Genomic DNA, 16,939 nt, shown 5'->3' with positions numbered 1-16,939 from the left:
ATCATTCGTTTTCAAGTTGAGTTATTATTTTTATTGTATGTACCTACCAGCTACCTACTCCAACAGTAAGACTAACCGGCAATAATGTGACGTGGATGTGGTAGGCTCAGCTTCTGTATCGTTTACAGCTCAAGATCACAATCGAAACTTGCATTTTTTTTACACTTTGCTCCTCAATTTTATATAACGAAAGGTAGTCAGCGAATTACCTGATCTAAATACCTACTAATTTGATCACGATATATTATGTACATTATAATAAAAAAAATCTGAGATAGTAAGTACCTACATATCGATGGTGGAAGTATCAATTAATGTAAGGGACATTTTGGCCAAAATGAGTTATATATACCAACGCATTCAGAATTTTCGGCTCTATCGATTATACCATCTTGATATCTTTAAAAAAACTGTTGGTTTTAACTTTTTTGAACTCATTGAACCTTACTTCATTTTAAACTTTTTGATTTATCATAATTAGGCCCTTACGTTAATATGCATATAGGATATCAATTACTTTTTTTGGTGGTGATATGCATTTAATGCCTCCCACTCCTACTACACTTTTGAACACTAAGTTGTCTTGTCTCTATCTTTTTTCTGTTCATTTTTACGCAGTTGGTTTTTTGACCGAGGGGCTGAAGGCTCTTCAGAAGCTGTTCAATTCCGTCATCCTCGAAGGAAAAACGCCTACGGCATGGCACAGAAGTGTGGTGATACTCTTCTTCAAAAAAGGCGACAAAACCTTGTTGAAGAATTATAGACCCATCTCACTTATGAGCTATGTCTACAAGTTGTTTTCGAGAGTCATTACGAATCGTCTCGCTCGTAAGTTCGATGACTTCCAGCCTCTCAAACAAGCCGGTTTCCGAAAAAGCTTTCGTACACCCCATACATACGCCACGGCAGATTATACAGAAGACCGAGGAGTATAGTCAGTCACTTTGCCTGGCGTTTTTGGACTATGAGAAAGCTTCGATCGAGACTTGGGCAGTACCTACTACAGTTTCTTCAACGGTGTCAAATTGACTATATCGATACATCGAAGTGTAAGGCTTGTACGAAAACGCCACAATGTCGTTCCGTCTTCAGGATCAAGACTCGAAACCAGTTGCAGCAGCAGACAGGGGGAACTGAAAACTCCGAAACTGTTCACCACCTGGAGAACTGCTTCTGGACTGGAACGGATTCGGCATAAATATCAACGGTGAGTAAATAACCCACCTTCGATTCGCACTCTAATGGTTGGATACTCTACACTCGGCAGTTGTTGACAATTATTATATACAGTACAAACAGTCCAGTTAGGCTGGTTATAGTGTCACGCGGACCGTCCAGTGCGGATCCGCTCCACACAGCCGATCTGTAAACTTCAAGGAAGCGTTTTAGAGTAATGCGGTCCGCAGGAATCGCTCGCTCCCTAGCAGTTCATACAGATTGGCTGTGCGGAGCGATCCGCACTGACGGTCCGCGTGACACTAAAACCAGCCTTAGGTAGGTCCAACTTCGAGGAAGAGGTCAATCGTCGAATCCAACTCGGCTGGCAACGTTCAGGAAGCTTCGCGATATTCTCACGTCTGAAATATCGCACTGTCTCAAGACAAAAGTCTTTGATAACTTATGGATCTATGACGTGGTCGCTTACTGTGGGCCTCATAAGAAGACTCAAGGTCAAAGGCGATGGAGCGTGCTATGCTCGTAGTGATTGAACCAGAAATGACGTGATCCGCAGGAGAACCAAAGTGACTGACATAGTCCGCAGAATCGCTAAAATCAAGTGGCAGTGAGTGGAGCTCGTAGCTTGCAAAGCTGATGGCCGCTGGGGCAGAAAAATTCTTGAGTGGTGACCACGAGCTGGAAGACGTAATGTGCTGCAGACCTCCACTAGGTCGACCGACGATCTGGTGAAGGTTGTAGGAGGTGCCTGGATGCGGGCGGCGCAGGACCGGTTGTTGTGGAAATCCTTGGCGGAAGACCTCTGTCCAGCAATGGACGTCATTCGGCTAAAACGAACGAACGATGATTGAAAAAAAACCTAACTGCGTAAAAATGAACAGAAAAAGATAGAAACAAGACAACTTGTTCACAAATGCAGACGTAGGCATCATCAGTGACTAAATGTTTTGTTGGTGATGTGTATTTGATGCCTCCAACTGCATTTGTGAACACCAAGTTGTCTTGTTTCTATCTCTTCTCTTCGTTTTGTTAATGAAAACTCGAATGCAACCTCTACTTACATCAGGTTTCAATGTTAAAATTGTCAAGTTACAATAATATTACTGTAGTATTTATTCCTAAATGTACCTTACAACATACATGACATTCCATACTGTGAAATTTCAACATTGTAAGGTACAGTCAAGCTCGTTTTTTTAATGTAAGGGACATGCTATCTTTTAAACTACCCATTTTTCGAAAATTTGGCGTTTATATGGCGAAAATATTATGAAAGAACAGAAAATTCTAAGAAACTTTGCCATAGAAACGATTTAAATCGTAACATCTCATAAAAAGATATTGAGGTATAAAGAAAAAAAAATCGTTTTTTGGCTCTCCTGAAAAGTCGTGTTTTGTCCCTTACAGTAATTGATATTTCCACCATCGATCTGTATAAGTTTTTTGCGCAACTTATTCTAAACAGGGCCCATTTTAAGTCCTGAAGAAGTGGTGGGATTAAATTAATACTGAAAAGCACTTTTTAACAGAGATGTTATGGATTTCTGTAACCGTAACCGAAACTTTCGGATATCCGAAATAAAAATATATCGGTAACCGTAACCTATTCAAAAGTTTCGGATAGTTTCGGATGTAGGCAGAGTCAAGCAAGTCCCTACGCTGATTTAGTGATTGTTGTGCCTTGTTCCATAAAATGAAAGCTTTTTATTACCAACCATAGGAGCGCGACAGATGCCAAATAAATCTCTTCTGTACCCATTCTATTCGTATGGAATGAACCGTGTTGGACAACTTTTGCGATTTGCATTCTGCACAGATATCCGTATCCGTAGGTAACCGAAATCGGTATAATATTATTTGTATATCCGTAACCGTATTCATAACATCCCTAATTTTTAAAAGCCTATTTGCGGAAAATAATTAAATTAATAAAACCTTTTATTGTGCCAACGCCATGCCACGGTCCTGCTGCGCCTGCGCTTATAGTGCTGCGACTGCTAGCGCCGCAGACAGATGATATCGATGCGCTACGGAACTAACGTTTTGCTATTAATGCCACCAACTCACCTTGGTTTTTGGCGGTCGCTAAATATTGTATGATGAATATCGGAGTTGTTAGATAACTACGGACTAAAGTTAACAGTTTGAGCATTTTTATTGTACATAATGACTTATGAAATCCTTGAATCTACCATACACATAATGGTTTTTAAATCTAACCTACCATGGTCTGTGTAGTATTGTTTATAAACAATTTAAATAAAATGTCATCATCCGGTCAATTAGTCTCCTCTCTTCAAATTACCAGGGGCAAATGGAAAATTTGGTCCACTCATCCTACGTTGGCATGGGGAGGCCTAAATTTTAGCATATTTTAAATAAACAAAGTCTTTATTTTCTCATCACAAACATTACAATGACACAAGTTATTCAATATATTACAATTCATAAAACAAAGTTGTTTGTGTAAGACTGATGACTGTGATAGGAATTGTATACCTGCAGTACAGGTCATCAGGCTCCCACCACCCCAGATATTGACACAATTTAAAATGAATTAGAAAACCGCTAGTATAATGTTATATTATTTCTAGCTTTCGTCCCGCGGCTTCGCCCGCGTGGAATTTTGTCTGTCACAGAAAAACTTTATCGCGCGCGTCCCTGTTTCAAAAACCGAGATAAAAACTATCCTTTGTCCTTTACCGGGACTCAAACTATCTCGATGCCAAATTTCATCAAAATCGGTTCTGTGGTTTAGGCGTGAAAGCAAGACAGACAGAGTTACATTCGCATTTATAATATTAGTATAGATTATGCGGGAAACCCGTCTCAGCAAATCATTTCATGCATTTTTGCATTAAATCAAGCTACATATTTGCAACAATCTTAGCAGTTATAGAATCAAGCAATTGTGGAAATTCGACCCATTACATGGGCTTTATATGCCATAAGTGGTAACCTTTGGAAGCAGTACTGAAACACCATGGCGACAGCAAGGATCCCGTTGTGTGCACTTCTTTTGGTGTTGATCGTAGAAAATGTATGGAGCGGTCCAGCAGTGAGTACATAGTCATATTTTATTAGTTTAATACTTATATTTCCTTCAAATAAAAATTACTTACATCTTAATTCATTGGTAATCGAATGTGAATTATCAATGATCATCCACCTCCTATTTTCAAGCTGTCTTAATATATTTGTTTATTTGTCTTAATTCAGTTGTGTCTCCGACCTATTACTTATACGACTTGCCCATATAAATAAGCCAAAGTTCATGTTGAGTACTGCTCAAGTTGATGCTTGGCATAGCTGCTTTAACTGAAAAAATTAACAAGCCAACGTTCCCCAGTTCTACCACGACCCAGAATCGTCGCACCCGCTGTCGGCTGTATCGGGGCTGAGCTCCCGTCTGGCGGCGCACGCGCAGCGCGACGACGCGCGCCTGCCGCTGCCCACGCCGCAGGAGCTGGAAGCCATCAAGAAGGTCGCGCAGATCCTGGTCATGCTGGGGGAACAGGTACTAGGGTAGGCTTGCTGTTCAGTTCTGTTCCTTGTTCTTTTGTGCCTAAGGATCATTATAGCGTGCTCTGGCTGACGCTGCTAAACCGCAGGAGCAGGAGGCCATCAAGAAGGTCGCGCAGATCCTGGTTATGCTGGGGGAACAGGTACTGGGGTAGGCTTGCTGTTCAGTTCTGTTCCTTGTTCCCATGTGCTTAAGGATCATAATAGCGTGCTCTGGCTGACGCTGCGAAACCGCAGGAGCAGGAGGCCATCAAGAAGTTCGCGCAGATCCTGGTTATGCTGGGGGAACAGGTACTGGGGTAGGCTTGCTGTTCAGTTCTGTTCCTTGTTCCTATGTTCTTAAGGATCATTGTAGCGTGCTCTGGTTGACGCTGCGAAACCGCAGGAGCAGAAGGCCATCAAGAAGGTCGCCCAGATCCTGGTTATGCTGGGAGAACAGGTATTGGGGTAGGCTTGCTGTTCAATTCTGTTCCTTGTTCCTATGTTCTTAAGGATCATTATAGCGTGCTCTGGCTGCCGCTGCGATGCCGCAGGAGCTGGAGGTCATCAAGAAGGTCGCGCAGATCCTGGTTATGCTTGGAGAACAGGTATTGGGGTAGGCTTGCTGTTCAGTTCTGTTCCTTGCTCCTATGTGCCTAAGGATCATTATAGCGTGCTCTGGCTGCCGCTGCCCACGCCGCAGGAGCTGGAGGCCATCAAGAAGGTCGCACAGATCCTGGTTATGCTGGGAGAACAGGTATTGGGGTAGGCTTGCTGTTCAGTTCTGTTCCTTGTTCCTATGTGCCTAAGGATCATTATACCGTGACCTACTGGCAGCCGCTGACCACGCCGCAGGAGCTAAAGGCCATCAAGAAGGTCGCGCAGATCCTGGTCATGCTGGAAGAACAGGTATTGGGGTAGGCTTGCTGTTCAGGTCTGTTCCTTGTTCCTATGTGCCTAAGGATCATTATATAGCGTGACCTACTGGCTGCCTCTGACCACGCCGCAGTCGCGAAGGTCACGCAGATCCGAGGATCTGCGTGACGAGTCATGCTGGGAGGAAAGGTAGACTGGCTTCTTAGTTCTGTCACATGATACTCGTTCTAGGAGCTTAGCACGACCGGGCTGCAGGAGTTAGGGGCTATTTCATCATTTTGTATGTATGTAGTACGTAATTTAGAGACGTTGCGAAGCGATCACGAACGTCAAATTTTGTCTACACTCTCAATGCATGCATAACAATGAAACTTATTGCAGATATGTAAACAATGACGTAATGATTTCAGGTCATCCCAGCGATAATTGGCGACCCGCCGTCCCCGGGCAACTGCGAGGGAGCAGTCGAAGACGTCCCCAATGACATCGTCAATAATCCCTAACTAAACGTACTATATTTTTGAAATCCAATTTACAATTAGTAAATTAAACAAACAACGAAGGCAGACAGCAGCTAAAATAATGCCAAGAAACTTATGAATAAAAACCGTTGTTTGAATTTGTAAGCTCTTCTCAAAACTAAAATAGCGCCAACAAATGTCCCTTACGGCCTGATTCCACCAAACTTTTATCCGAGAATACCTCCTGCTGGTATAACTGACACATTGACAGTATCTAGTAATATATAAAAATGTCGAATAACTGACTTTTTATTCTGAGATTAATATTCACTCTTGATTGGTCGAATCCACCTTAAGTCTGTCATTTATTTTCCTATAAAATTCAAGGTTAAGGCTATAGTTAAATGTAACATCTTTTAAAAATACGTCATTGAACACTAATTCAAGATAAATCATCTCGGTAATGCTTAAAACAATGCAGATTTAATCTCGTATTATTTTGGCCAGTATCGCAACCTCACGCAGGTGTGGCGACATCTCATTGAGAGCAGTTTCGCAAAGGACGCTTCTTTTAATTCTCTAACTACGGCATTATATCCGAATCGTTTGCCTAACCGCTCGTAGGCGCACGAGCGGAAAGATCTCTTAACAAATCTACACAATAATATTTATTTTGACAGTAAAGACATCATAACCATAACCTTAACAAATAAAATCATACAACAAAAGGCCAAAGAAGTTTATCTATTACGCAAGCATTTTTATCAAAAATATTGTAAACTGGATTTCAGAAGTTATCTTGAATTAACTTTATTTTGCTATTTAACTAGTTATTGTTTGTGCCAAGCTGTTATTTATATTTAATAATACAAAAATGTTTTATTAGCGACTGTTTCTTTAGAAATATAAGTAAGCTTAAATAAATTAATCAATGCAAATTAGATTTTTGTTTTTGTTTACTTCCGTTATAATATCTGTTATCCTTCATATCACATTTTTTCCACATTATTTTGATTATAATTTTATAGTTAATATGTTACTATAATCGTATGGTATAATATACTACGTGATTACACAATAAAATACATTACAATAAAATCAATTGTCGTTCTTTAATTATGCAGAGGTTATTGTGTGATTTACTAACTATAGTTTATAAGACCTTTGTTACTAACACTTTTATGGGCTATGCCTGAAATAAATACCTTTTATTTATTTTATTTATTTATTACATTACACGTTAGGCGTGGCGTAGGTCGAATGACATTTTAATTATTTTTACTAATTGTTTATACATGCAAACATAATTTTTATTCGATTGGCAAACAACCATTTGTTAGAAAACAAACAACTTAGGTGTGTACGCATATTGTTAAAATATGTTACTCTACAAAAACAAGTTTACGTATCTCTTCGTTTGATCCGTGGTGACCTCCGCATGAAGTGGTAGACCCATCGGAAGGTCAGGTGGAACACCAGCTCGGCCACGGATATCAGGGAAACCCCCAGCATAAAACAGATGTGACAGCTGATTGTGGCTGAAAATTGAGTAATAGTCCAGTCATTTAAGCTTAAATTAGGTAAGAATCTCGGAATTCGAGATACCCAGCTGTAAGTCTGTAAATACTTGTATATTGACACCCTAAAAGTTGTCTCAAAACCTACATATGGTAGGGTGTAAGCAACTATTAAATTTTAAGGTCAAAGGTCACAAAAATCGGTTTTTTGCGCTTTTTTTGGAAATATCTCATTTCCTATGGGTTTTTTGCTATTTGTATTTATTATCAATATTGTAGAATACTAAATTCTCTACAAATTTTGTTTAAAAAAAATTTTTATACGGTGAACCGTTTTCGAGATAGAGAGCGGCCGCTAGTACCTACTTATAATAAATCTGTAGAGGTCAATTCTATACATGAAATATATTTTCAAAATAACTATCAGGGGGTGATTGGTGATCGATACTGATGCCAAAAATGCAATCAGTAAAATTTTTGTCTGTCTGTCTGTCCGTCTGTATGTTCCTTATAGAAACAAAAACTACTCGACGGATTTTAACGAAACTTGGTACAATTATTCTTCATACACCTGGGCAGGTTATAGTATACTTAGGAATTCCCACGGGAACAGGAATTAGCGGGAAAATCCTTTTGTATGAAAAATCTAAACGCTTAACGGAAGTTAGACGCTTGAAATTTGGCATGTAGGTACCTTAGTAAACTTAAAGCTTATTTACAACAAGGAATTCCCGAAATTCCCACGGGAATTTGCGCTTAAGTTGACCTGAAGTGATGCAGTGACCGCGCGCTCTCCGCCCTCTATCTCGAAAACGGTTCACCGTATAAAAAAATTTTTGAAGCAAAATTTGTAGAGAATTTAGTATTCTACAATATTGATAATAAATACAAATAGCAAAAAACCCATAGGAAATGAGATATTTCTAAAAAACGCGCAAAATACCGATTTTTGTGACCGTTGACCTTGAAATTTAATAGTTGCTTACACCCTACCATATCGCACGTCCTCTAAAAAACTGTCATAACACAGAAAAAGTGTGATTTTAGTTATAAATGTAGTTTTATTTCGCTTTCGATTTCCTATCGATGGAAAAAACAGCCGTATCTGTGGTATGAAAAAAAGATACTAGATGGCGCAAGTGTCAGTTTTCACGGGAGCAGGAATTTGCATGACTCACTCACGAACAGTGTCGTATAGATACTTGCGACGAGTGGACGTGTATTAGTGATCGTGAAAACTGTCATAACCTGTCTTGGGGCTGTATTTTGGGTAAGTTAATTTCAAATTGCATAAATACAATGCGTGCAAAACTGTCATAACACGTAATACTACAGTTTAGTGCATTCATTATTTATTAAAAGTTCGTAATGTTATCCAAAAGAGTGTTACATTATAGTTTATGGCGTTGTTTTACTCAAAATTTCCAGTAGTTTGTGTTTTTTTTGTAGGCAAAACAGATGCATTCTAGGTTGTGTCACTTTTTTCTTTTTATTGAGCAAAAACTTGTGCAAACTGATTAAAAAAAGAGACACGATATAGGTTATGTCTTTTTTATTCATTCCAGTTTTAGATATTTTAAGTTATACGTGCTTGGAATTCTGTAATATTGTAGGTTATGGCCGTTTTGTATCTGACATATCCAATCTTCTTTTCGTTTACTGTTTAGTAACGAAGTGTGTTTCGTGTGTTTATTATGTGTGTGTGTGTGTTTATATTGTGTCAGATTATTATGATAGCTCTTATAATAAACTATAATGTTTATAAATCTAATAGGAACATCAAAAAGTCACATAAAAAGTTTTTCCTTAAGCTAAGGTACACATAATCAGTCATATCCATCCAAATTTAAGGTAGTACTCTCGTAGATTTAATCTTAAATAAACATGAAATTACAAACTTTTGAAAAAAGAGGCATAATTTGGGATGTGGTTGCTCTCTACCAAACTCAGAAGATCCCTTTTTTTATTTTCTTTAAGATTTGGTTTACATTTTTATAAGCCGGTTTCATTTTAATATTTCTAGCGGACAGTTGCTTTTTTGTGATTTGAACTTCCTGAAACACAGTTTGTTTATATGAGTGTTTAATAAAAACTTTAGAGGGTTCACCTTGAATCACCTTGAAAACTTTTATTTCAGCTGTTTTTAAATTTTTGGCATTAAAACCCATATCGTCAGCTAAACTTTTCATAGAGAAAAAAATCTTTAAAACTCATTTCATTTACATGGTATGGGTTGCCTTTCTTCTTGGCATTGCGTATTATTTGAGCGTACTGGCTGGGGACATAAATTGGTCCAGATCTGAGGTTCTTCTTTATAGATTTTTCTATGGTGGAATGAACTGAATCCCCTTCATTCTGGGTGTGGCCTGTTATAAGGTATTTGTGGGTTATTGATTTAATATTGGCATACTTTATCAAAGCGAAAATATACATAGAAAAAATAAAAATTCAGGTTATTTAATTTTGACTTATAATAGAAGACAGAAACATCTCCTTTTGGAATTTGAAGCACAGCTTGAACAATCTATAAAGAAGAACCTCAGATCTGGACCAATTTATGTCCCCAGCCAGTACGCTCAAATAATACGCAATGCCAAGAAGAAAGGCAACCCATACCATGTAAATGAAATGAGTTTTAAAGATTTTTTCTCTATGAAAAGTTTAGCTGACGATATGGGTTTTAATGCCAAAAATTTAAAAACAGCTGAAATAAAAGTTTTCAAGGTGATTCAAGGTGAACCCTCTAAAGTTTTTATTAAACACTCATATAAACAAACTGTGTTTCAGGAAGTTCAAATCACAAAAAAGCAACTGTCCGCTAGAAATATTAAAATGAAACCGGCTTATAAATGTAAACCAAATCTTAAAGAAAATAAAAAAGGGATCTTCTGAGTTTGGTAGAGAGCAACCACATCCCAAATTTTTATGCCTCTTTTTTCAAAAGTTTGTAATTTCATGTTTATTTAAGATTAAATCTACGACAGTACCTTAAATTTGGATGGATATGACTGATTATGTACCTTAGCTTAAGGAAAGACTTTTTATGTGACTTTTTGATGTTCCTATTAGATTTATAAACATTATAGCTTATTATAAGAGCTATTATAATAAATAATTCCATTTGCATATATTGTATTATTACATAAATTACAACACCCTAATCAAAAAAAGTGTCATATTATGGGCCATTTTTTATAAATTTAAGGAAAAATCTATATTTTTGCAACCTTTTTTCCAACTTAAAATTTTCTCAAGTAAGTTTAATAAATTGTCCATAAAATTCATATAAAACGATTAAGAAATTCATCTACCGAGTGATCATAACATTGTTACGAAGTCAAAAAAAAACTTAAAACCGCTTTTTCTCGAAACACGCTTTTTTATGTTGTGACAGTCTTTTAGAGGACGTGCGATATGTAGGTTTTGAGACAACTTTTAGGGTGTCAATATACACATATTTACAGACTTACAGCTGGGTATCTCGAATTCCGAGGTGAACTTACTATAATGACTGGACTATAAAGCTCTGTATCAGTGAGATATCCTACTAATATTATAAATGCGAAAGTTTGGATGTCTGGATGTTTGTTATTCTTTCACGCAAAAACTGCTATAATTACGGATTTTGATGAAACTTTACAGTATTATTGTTTATAACCCAGAACAACGAATAGGCTATAATTTATGACGATCTGTGACAAACGAAATTTTACGCGGGTGAAGCCGCGGGGAAAAGCTAGTAAAATATAAAACAGAAGATTTGAGAGACACAGCACTTGTGAAAGTCTGTGAGGAAGTCCTTTGTCCAGCAGTGGACGGAATGCTAGAATGAACGAAAAGATATTTGTTTCACGACACTTACCAAAGGCCTCGTACCAGCTCATGTTGATTTCCACGTTGTACACCTGGTGTTTGAGCGTCGTGTAGTAGAACCGCAGCACTGTTGTGTTGGCGAGCGATACAGCTAATCTACAACAAGACAATGTCATTGTACTCACGAAATGAAACTACTCAAGAGAAGTAATGATAAGACTTCAGGAAACATCTTGTTGAGAGTGAGACCCTTTTTAACGTTTCGTTAATATTGAAGAGGATAATGAACAACGGTGTCAGAGAACACTGAGCTTGTAACAGTGTAGGTGTGACATAAACTGCAGATTGATTCAGCAGATTGAGGCAGCTCTCATCAGCCATCATACCAAAATAGTACGCTCTAATTGCCAGCATCAATAGTCAATAGAAGGGACAAAGTCAATTGATCCGTCCACGAGAACATTAATCTAGAGCCATTTAAAAGTATCTCGTACGCAAGTACAGTCACGGAATGAAAAGGTTTGTCAGTTTTCAAATTGATTCCTTCAACGAATCGCGAGCACATATTACCTTTTGAAACTATGTTACAGAATAATCTCGAGTTAGAGAAAATAATCTTTAACTGTTCGTAAGTAAAGTTCAAAATTATTCAGATCAAAGTTGTTTGACGATTTATCTTGTCAAGAAGATTATCATGATTGATAAACTAAAACCTTCTTGTTGGTTCAACCTGCCATTATTATGTCTATTAAATAAATAAAAAACTATTGTCAATTATTGGTCAATGTCATCACTGCATTGCACTGATGGGATAGAAAAATAAACAAGCAAAACCTTATTCGTTAGCAAACGTCATATTTATTTAAATGTTAGCAGTAGTACTGTTTCTTGCACTGTTATGTTGGCAGGTTTGACTCTTACAGTACCTAGTGCAAGCGAAAACCGACACTAAGGTGACGAACCTTTTCATTCCGCGACTGTACATTATGTCCAATGGATATAAACGTCAAACGATTTGTGATAGCTTTATTTGATTGTATTCTGGCAGAGGATTTCGACGGAGAAGAAGCAAGCAGCAAAATCACCTGAACTGATTGCTGAACAGCTTCTCGGAGCGATAGTAGAGCGTGTGGAAAGCGTTGGCGGAGTGGTAGATGCGCGCGCAGTCGGGCTCGCAGGCGGGGCACGACTGCGAGTCCTGCAGCTCCTCGCCCAGACTGGCGTCCTGCATGTCCCCCGGGTAGTAGTACCTCATCTTCTCTGGGCGTTGATAAAAGTAAACTTAGAGCTTCATGATCATTTCAAGACACATGATGGTCAATAATTGGTCACTGCTGAACATAGGTCTCCCCCAATTATGGGAAACCAATTGGAAATTGGCGAGAGTCTTCATCATAGTCATCATTTCAGACACAGGATGGTCACTGCTTAACATAGGTCTCCTCCAATTTCAGGATAACCAATTGAAAATTGGCGATTTCCTACTATAACTACGTCATAGACGAAAGCGATGGAAAAGCAGCTTATCACAGCTTGAAGATGTTGACAATGGCTGTTTTTTTCATTCTATGTATAACCTTATTTATGCCAATTTCTTCACCAACACACTAATGTCCTCAATCGTAATCGTTGACAAAATGCATAGCAGTAGATGAGCCGTAAGCCAATGCTTAAGCTTATTTTGTTTGGTCCAGTAGAGTTTATTTTGCAAGGAAACGCTTAAAAAATGTTGTTACTTTACCCCTATGTTTGTACAAGCACTGAAGATGCTCCGTGGTGCAGACGATGTCGGTGGCGTTGCGCGGCAGGTAGAAAGGCACGCAATTGCATATCGCCATGGTGACCGCGCGGCGGCATTCTGTCAGGCACCAGGCGAAACTACTACGAGGGGACTGGCTGATTCGACATCCTCGCTATAAAAAGAAACCATGCTATCATCTGTACAAGGAATGAAGCTATAGTTTCTCCCAACGCAATAATAAATTCAGTGATTCCATATTAATGCCACAATACTTCCTTTGCAAGATATGTTTAAAATGATGATCTTTTGGATGAAGAACGCTCTTAGAAGAAACAGAATCGAAGAACCGAATCACATCTATTATTCAAAGATTCCTTTAGACAATGTGCTTGAATCAAGCCATCAAACTTGGAAGAATCTAAAAGTTGTCAGACAGATTTCTATTTCCAGACAGATTATTTTCCTGATAGTTTCTTTGCTGCAAATTTACTGTCAACTGTTGGCCTGCAAAACCTGTCAGAGTGTCAGGTATACTAGTTTTTTTTTCATCTTTCTGACGTTTTTGAAGACGATTTGATCTTTCTTTCTTTTCTTTCTGAAGTCAAAGAGACTTATAGAATACCCACCCTCTCCTCGTCGAAGTACTCCACGGAGTCAGCTACGTACTGCGCGTGCGCCTCCAGCTTGAAGTAGACTGAGTCGTTGATTCCTGCGCAGTACGTGCGCACCGCGCCGCTTTCCAGTAGCGGGTATTCATCGCCGTCGAACACCATCACCTGGAATCATTCGCAGTTTGATCTAGCGGTGTTTCTTTTCAAATTCAGAATTTTTATAAGTATGGAGCCCCTTTTCTTGGCACCAATATAGTTTGCCCGACCATCAATACGGAACAACATATCTGCTGGTGCTGAGTAGAAGTAAAGGAAGAAATTTAACAATGGCCATTGTTTGCCTCGCAGGGATATCCCCTCTTGTTTCCATCACTGCAATTCCTGCATATAACAAGGCTACTGTTTGGCAGCCCAACCAACAAAGGTTGAGCATTAGTCCTGAGATAAGGAAATACATACAATTTAATGGTTTCGAAGTGAGCAAACTTTTTCAATTATAATTTAAAACTCACATCCAAACCGATTAGAGTGGGGCGTCGGATGACCGCAAAGTCATCAGGGTTCTCCTTCACAACCACCAGCAGTCCATGGTTCACGCCGGTCCTGTCGAGTGTCTTTGCTCCGTTATTCATATCCACTGGGCTAAAAATAGAAGTTAAGCCCGTTAACTTTTCGTTTAAACAGATGCAGATTTAGAAAGCTGTGATCTCTTTTTGTTCTGTTGTCAGAACTTACTAGTATCTAGAGTTGAAGACACAGCAGAAGCCGAGGGGAGTGGCCCTCTCTGCAAACATGATCTGGCAGTCAATCAGGCGGCCGCGCCAGGAACACTTCTTAAGGATGGAAGAACACTTAGGTGCCAGCTGGAATTTTAATTTTAAATTAAATTCTATTTAGTATCTCCTCTCCATGCCAAGTAGACCAAATCCTTCACTTAATTAATTTGAGGGGGGGGGGGGGGGTTGTGCTCTTACCTACAGTGGAGACTAATGACTTGATGATGATGACATAGTACTAGGAAAATTTCATTATTGATTTATTATTACTTTACCTTACCTTATACATAAGATCGGTTATGTTAAAGTTGTTATCTATCTTGTAAAGGAAGCGTAGAAACTGCAGGTCCTCATTCTTCGGTCGGGAGCTAGTGATCATCGCTCCGAAGTTCTTTAGATAGGTCTTTATGTCCTCTCTCGAGAGTGATCTGTTATTATCTTTTGCAACCCTGAAATCAGTCATAACTTGTGAAAGAATGTGATTGTGACAAATCAATGGTTATGAAAAAACGTGAGCACCTGTTGTTAAAATTAAAGCAATGTCACAGATCTTACCATGTCGTGTGGGCTGTAACTTCTGAGAAAAATAGGAGGCTGATATGTTTTGGACGGAATCATTTTATTTTCCGGACAAGCAAGTGGATTAAACCAAACTGGGAACAAATACACAGAGTGATCTAACACTAAGCGTCTCGCAACTGAGGATCAAAACCAGATCCTCTGAGTACCTATAGAGAATCCAACTTGACTAGTACCACGGAAAGCCTCCGAATACCTGTCACCGAATAGAAACTGGCCATCATACGCACAGCTCATAAGCATAAAGCTAAAGTGCCTTCTTGCTTACGAGGCAATAGGCTAGTTTCCTAAAAAAAATTTTTTAGTCCGTCATGTTTAATATCAAAAAATATTGGACACATATATTTTTATTTGTCAATCTAACAAATAATTACATAGTTATGGTGCGTTGAAGTTCCGCACGACGTCACAACGTGCGGCACTTTTTATGCACGCATTGACGTCACGGGCCTCTTCTTATGAACTTTGGCGCGCTTTATCTCTTTAAATTTTCATTAGTTTGAAAAAGTGAAAAATACGTGTAGAGTATTTTTTGATAAGTTAACTGACGGACTAATTAAAACTTTTGCTTTTTGACCCAGGAAACATCCCTAGGGCACTGAGGACGTACTCGCTAGCCTCAAGGTTGATTTGCAGATGAGCACGTGAACGTGGCCTGTAGCAGTTATACACAGCTCATCAGCGTATAGCTAGAGTACCTTCTCACTGACGAGACAGTTGTTGCAAGTGCCGAGGATTCTTGCAATCATACGCACAGTTCATCAGCATAGAGCTCGAGTGCCTTCTCGCTGACGAGGCAGTTGCTGCAAATACCGACGGCCGGGAAGGGCACGGAGGGCGCGCCCTCGCTATCCTGGAGGTTGATCTGCAGCGGAGGACGCACGCGCGCCCTGTAGCAGTTGAACGCCACCCACGACGAGCCCCAGATCATGAGGAGGAGCATGATGATCCTGTAGCACCACCTAGGAAAGCCGTGGCTCTAGCTTTTACGTGGAATTTGAGTTTGAAGATCGAAGAAAACGTACTTATGTCGTTGAAAGGCATTATTGTAATTCTATAAGCAGTACAGCTACTTACTCGTACTTAATTGAGTGAGATTTGAGAAATTGAAGAGCTACTTTATTGCACCAACCACGATATTTCCACGGATAATAAAAACGATGGGATCTTTTATTTTGAAATCACTGATTACTTCAATGGTACCTAAGCGATAATTCACCGCCAGGTGATTTGATAAAGCATGAAACTAACAGGCGTACCTACAAATTGGCTCACTTTAGCTCACTTTCAAAGAATTTACATACTTATGGTAACATACTTGTATGTTACCCACCTCATAGCCGTCGGAGAGTCCTTATCCGTCGCGAATCTGACGCCCTTGATCGTGCAGTGCGTGACGTACTCCTTGAAAGCGTCCACCAGACTCCTGCGCAGCCTCTCCTCCAGACTCTCGGCCTGTTGCCAGCTCAGCTTCACGCCGCTCTTGGCCTTGTACTTGGACCAGACGGCCGGGTCTACTGTGCGCATTGTGGGGATTAGGCTGAACCGAACAGAACAGAATAACCTTGGTACTTCGGTTTTGTTCCCCAGTCGATGAAGCACCTGATGTCGTGCCCTGAGTGCCCAAGCAACTGCACTCAGGAGGATTTGATGAGTGCTACTGACAACGCCACTCTTGTGGCGGAGTTTTGGGCTGACACTGTGTAGGTTTGTAGTCGACACGAAAAGAAGAAGACCTAGGTACTTGGTAGTTCAGCCCGTAATTCAAGTAGGAGTAATAAGAACATCTTTTCCTGGTTTAACTGTATTTACAATAGCAGAGAATAGCGGTATTTATAAATTATTTTATTGTAACTTAATTGATGGTCAATCCCTCACTGCACGACTG

The 16,939-nt window shown here is 39.4% G+C and overlaps 1 protein-coding gene and 1 long non-coding RNA gene across 2 annotated transcripts; one reads left to right on the top strand and one right to left on the bottom strand.

Moving 5' to 3' along the window:
- Positions 1-4,604: 4,604 nt before the first annotated feature.
- Positions 4,605-6,955, top strand: LOC135080444 (uncharacterized). Its single transcript, XR_010259016.1, has 2 exons — positions 4,605-4,693; positions 5,964-6,955. It is a non-coding gene; the product is annotated as an uncharacterized LOC135080444 (long non-coding RNA).
- Positions 6,956-12,425: 5,470 nt separating this feature from the next.
- On the bottom strand, positions 12,426-16,578 carry LOC135080913 (sodium channel protein Nach-like). Its single transcript, XM_063975644.1, has 8 exons — positions 16,385-16,578; positions 15,807-16,001; positions 14,753-14,921; positions 14,432-14,559; positions 14,209-14,338; positions 13,712-13,861; positions 13,086-13,257; positions 12,426-12,604 (listed from the first exon to the last, which is right to left on the bottom strand). The coding sequence occupies exons 1-8, from the start codon at positions 16,576-16,578 to the stop codon at positions 12,426-12,428; spliced, it is 1,317 nt and encodes a 438-aa protein (XP_063831714.1).
- Between the last annotated feature and the right edge of the window lie 361 nt (positions 16,579-16,939).

This window comes from Ostrinia nubilalis, chromosome 18 (assembly GCF_963855985.1).
Source record: "Ostrinia nubilalis chromosome 18, ilOstNubi1.1, whole genome shotgun sequence".
Classification (NCBI taxonomy): domain Eukaryota; kingdom Metazoa; phylum Arthropoda; class Insecta; order Lepidoptera; family Crambidae; genus Ostrinia; species Ostrinia nubilalis.
This window is presented reverse-complemented; position numbering and strand designations above follow the sequence as displayed.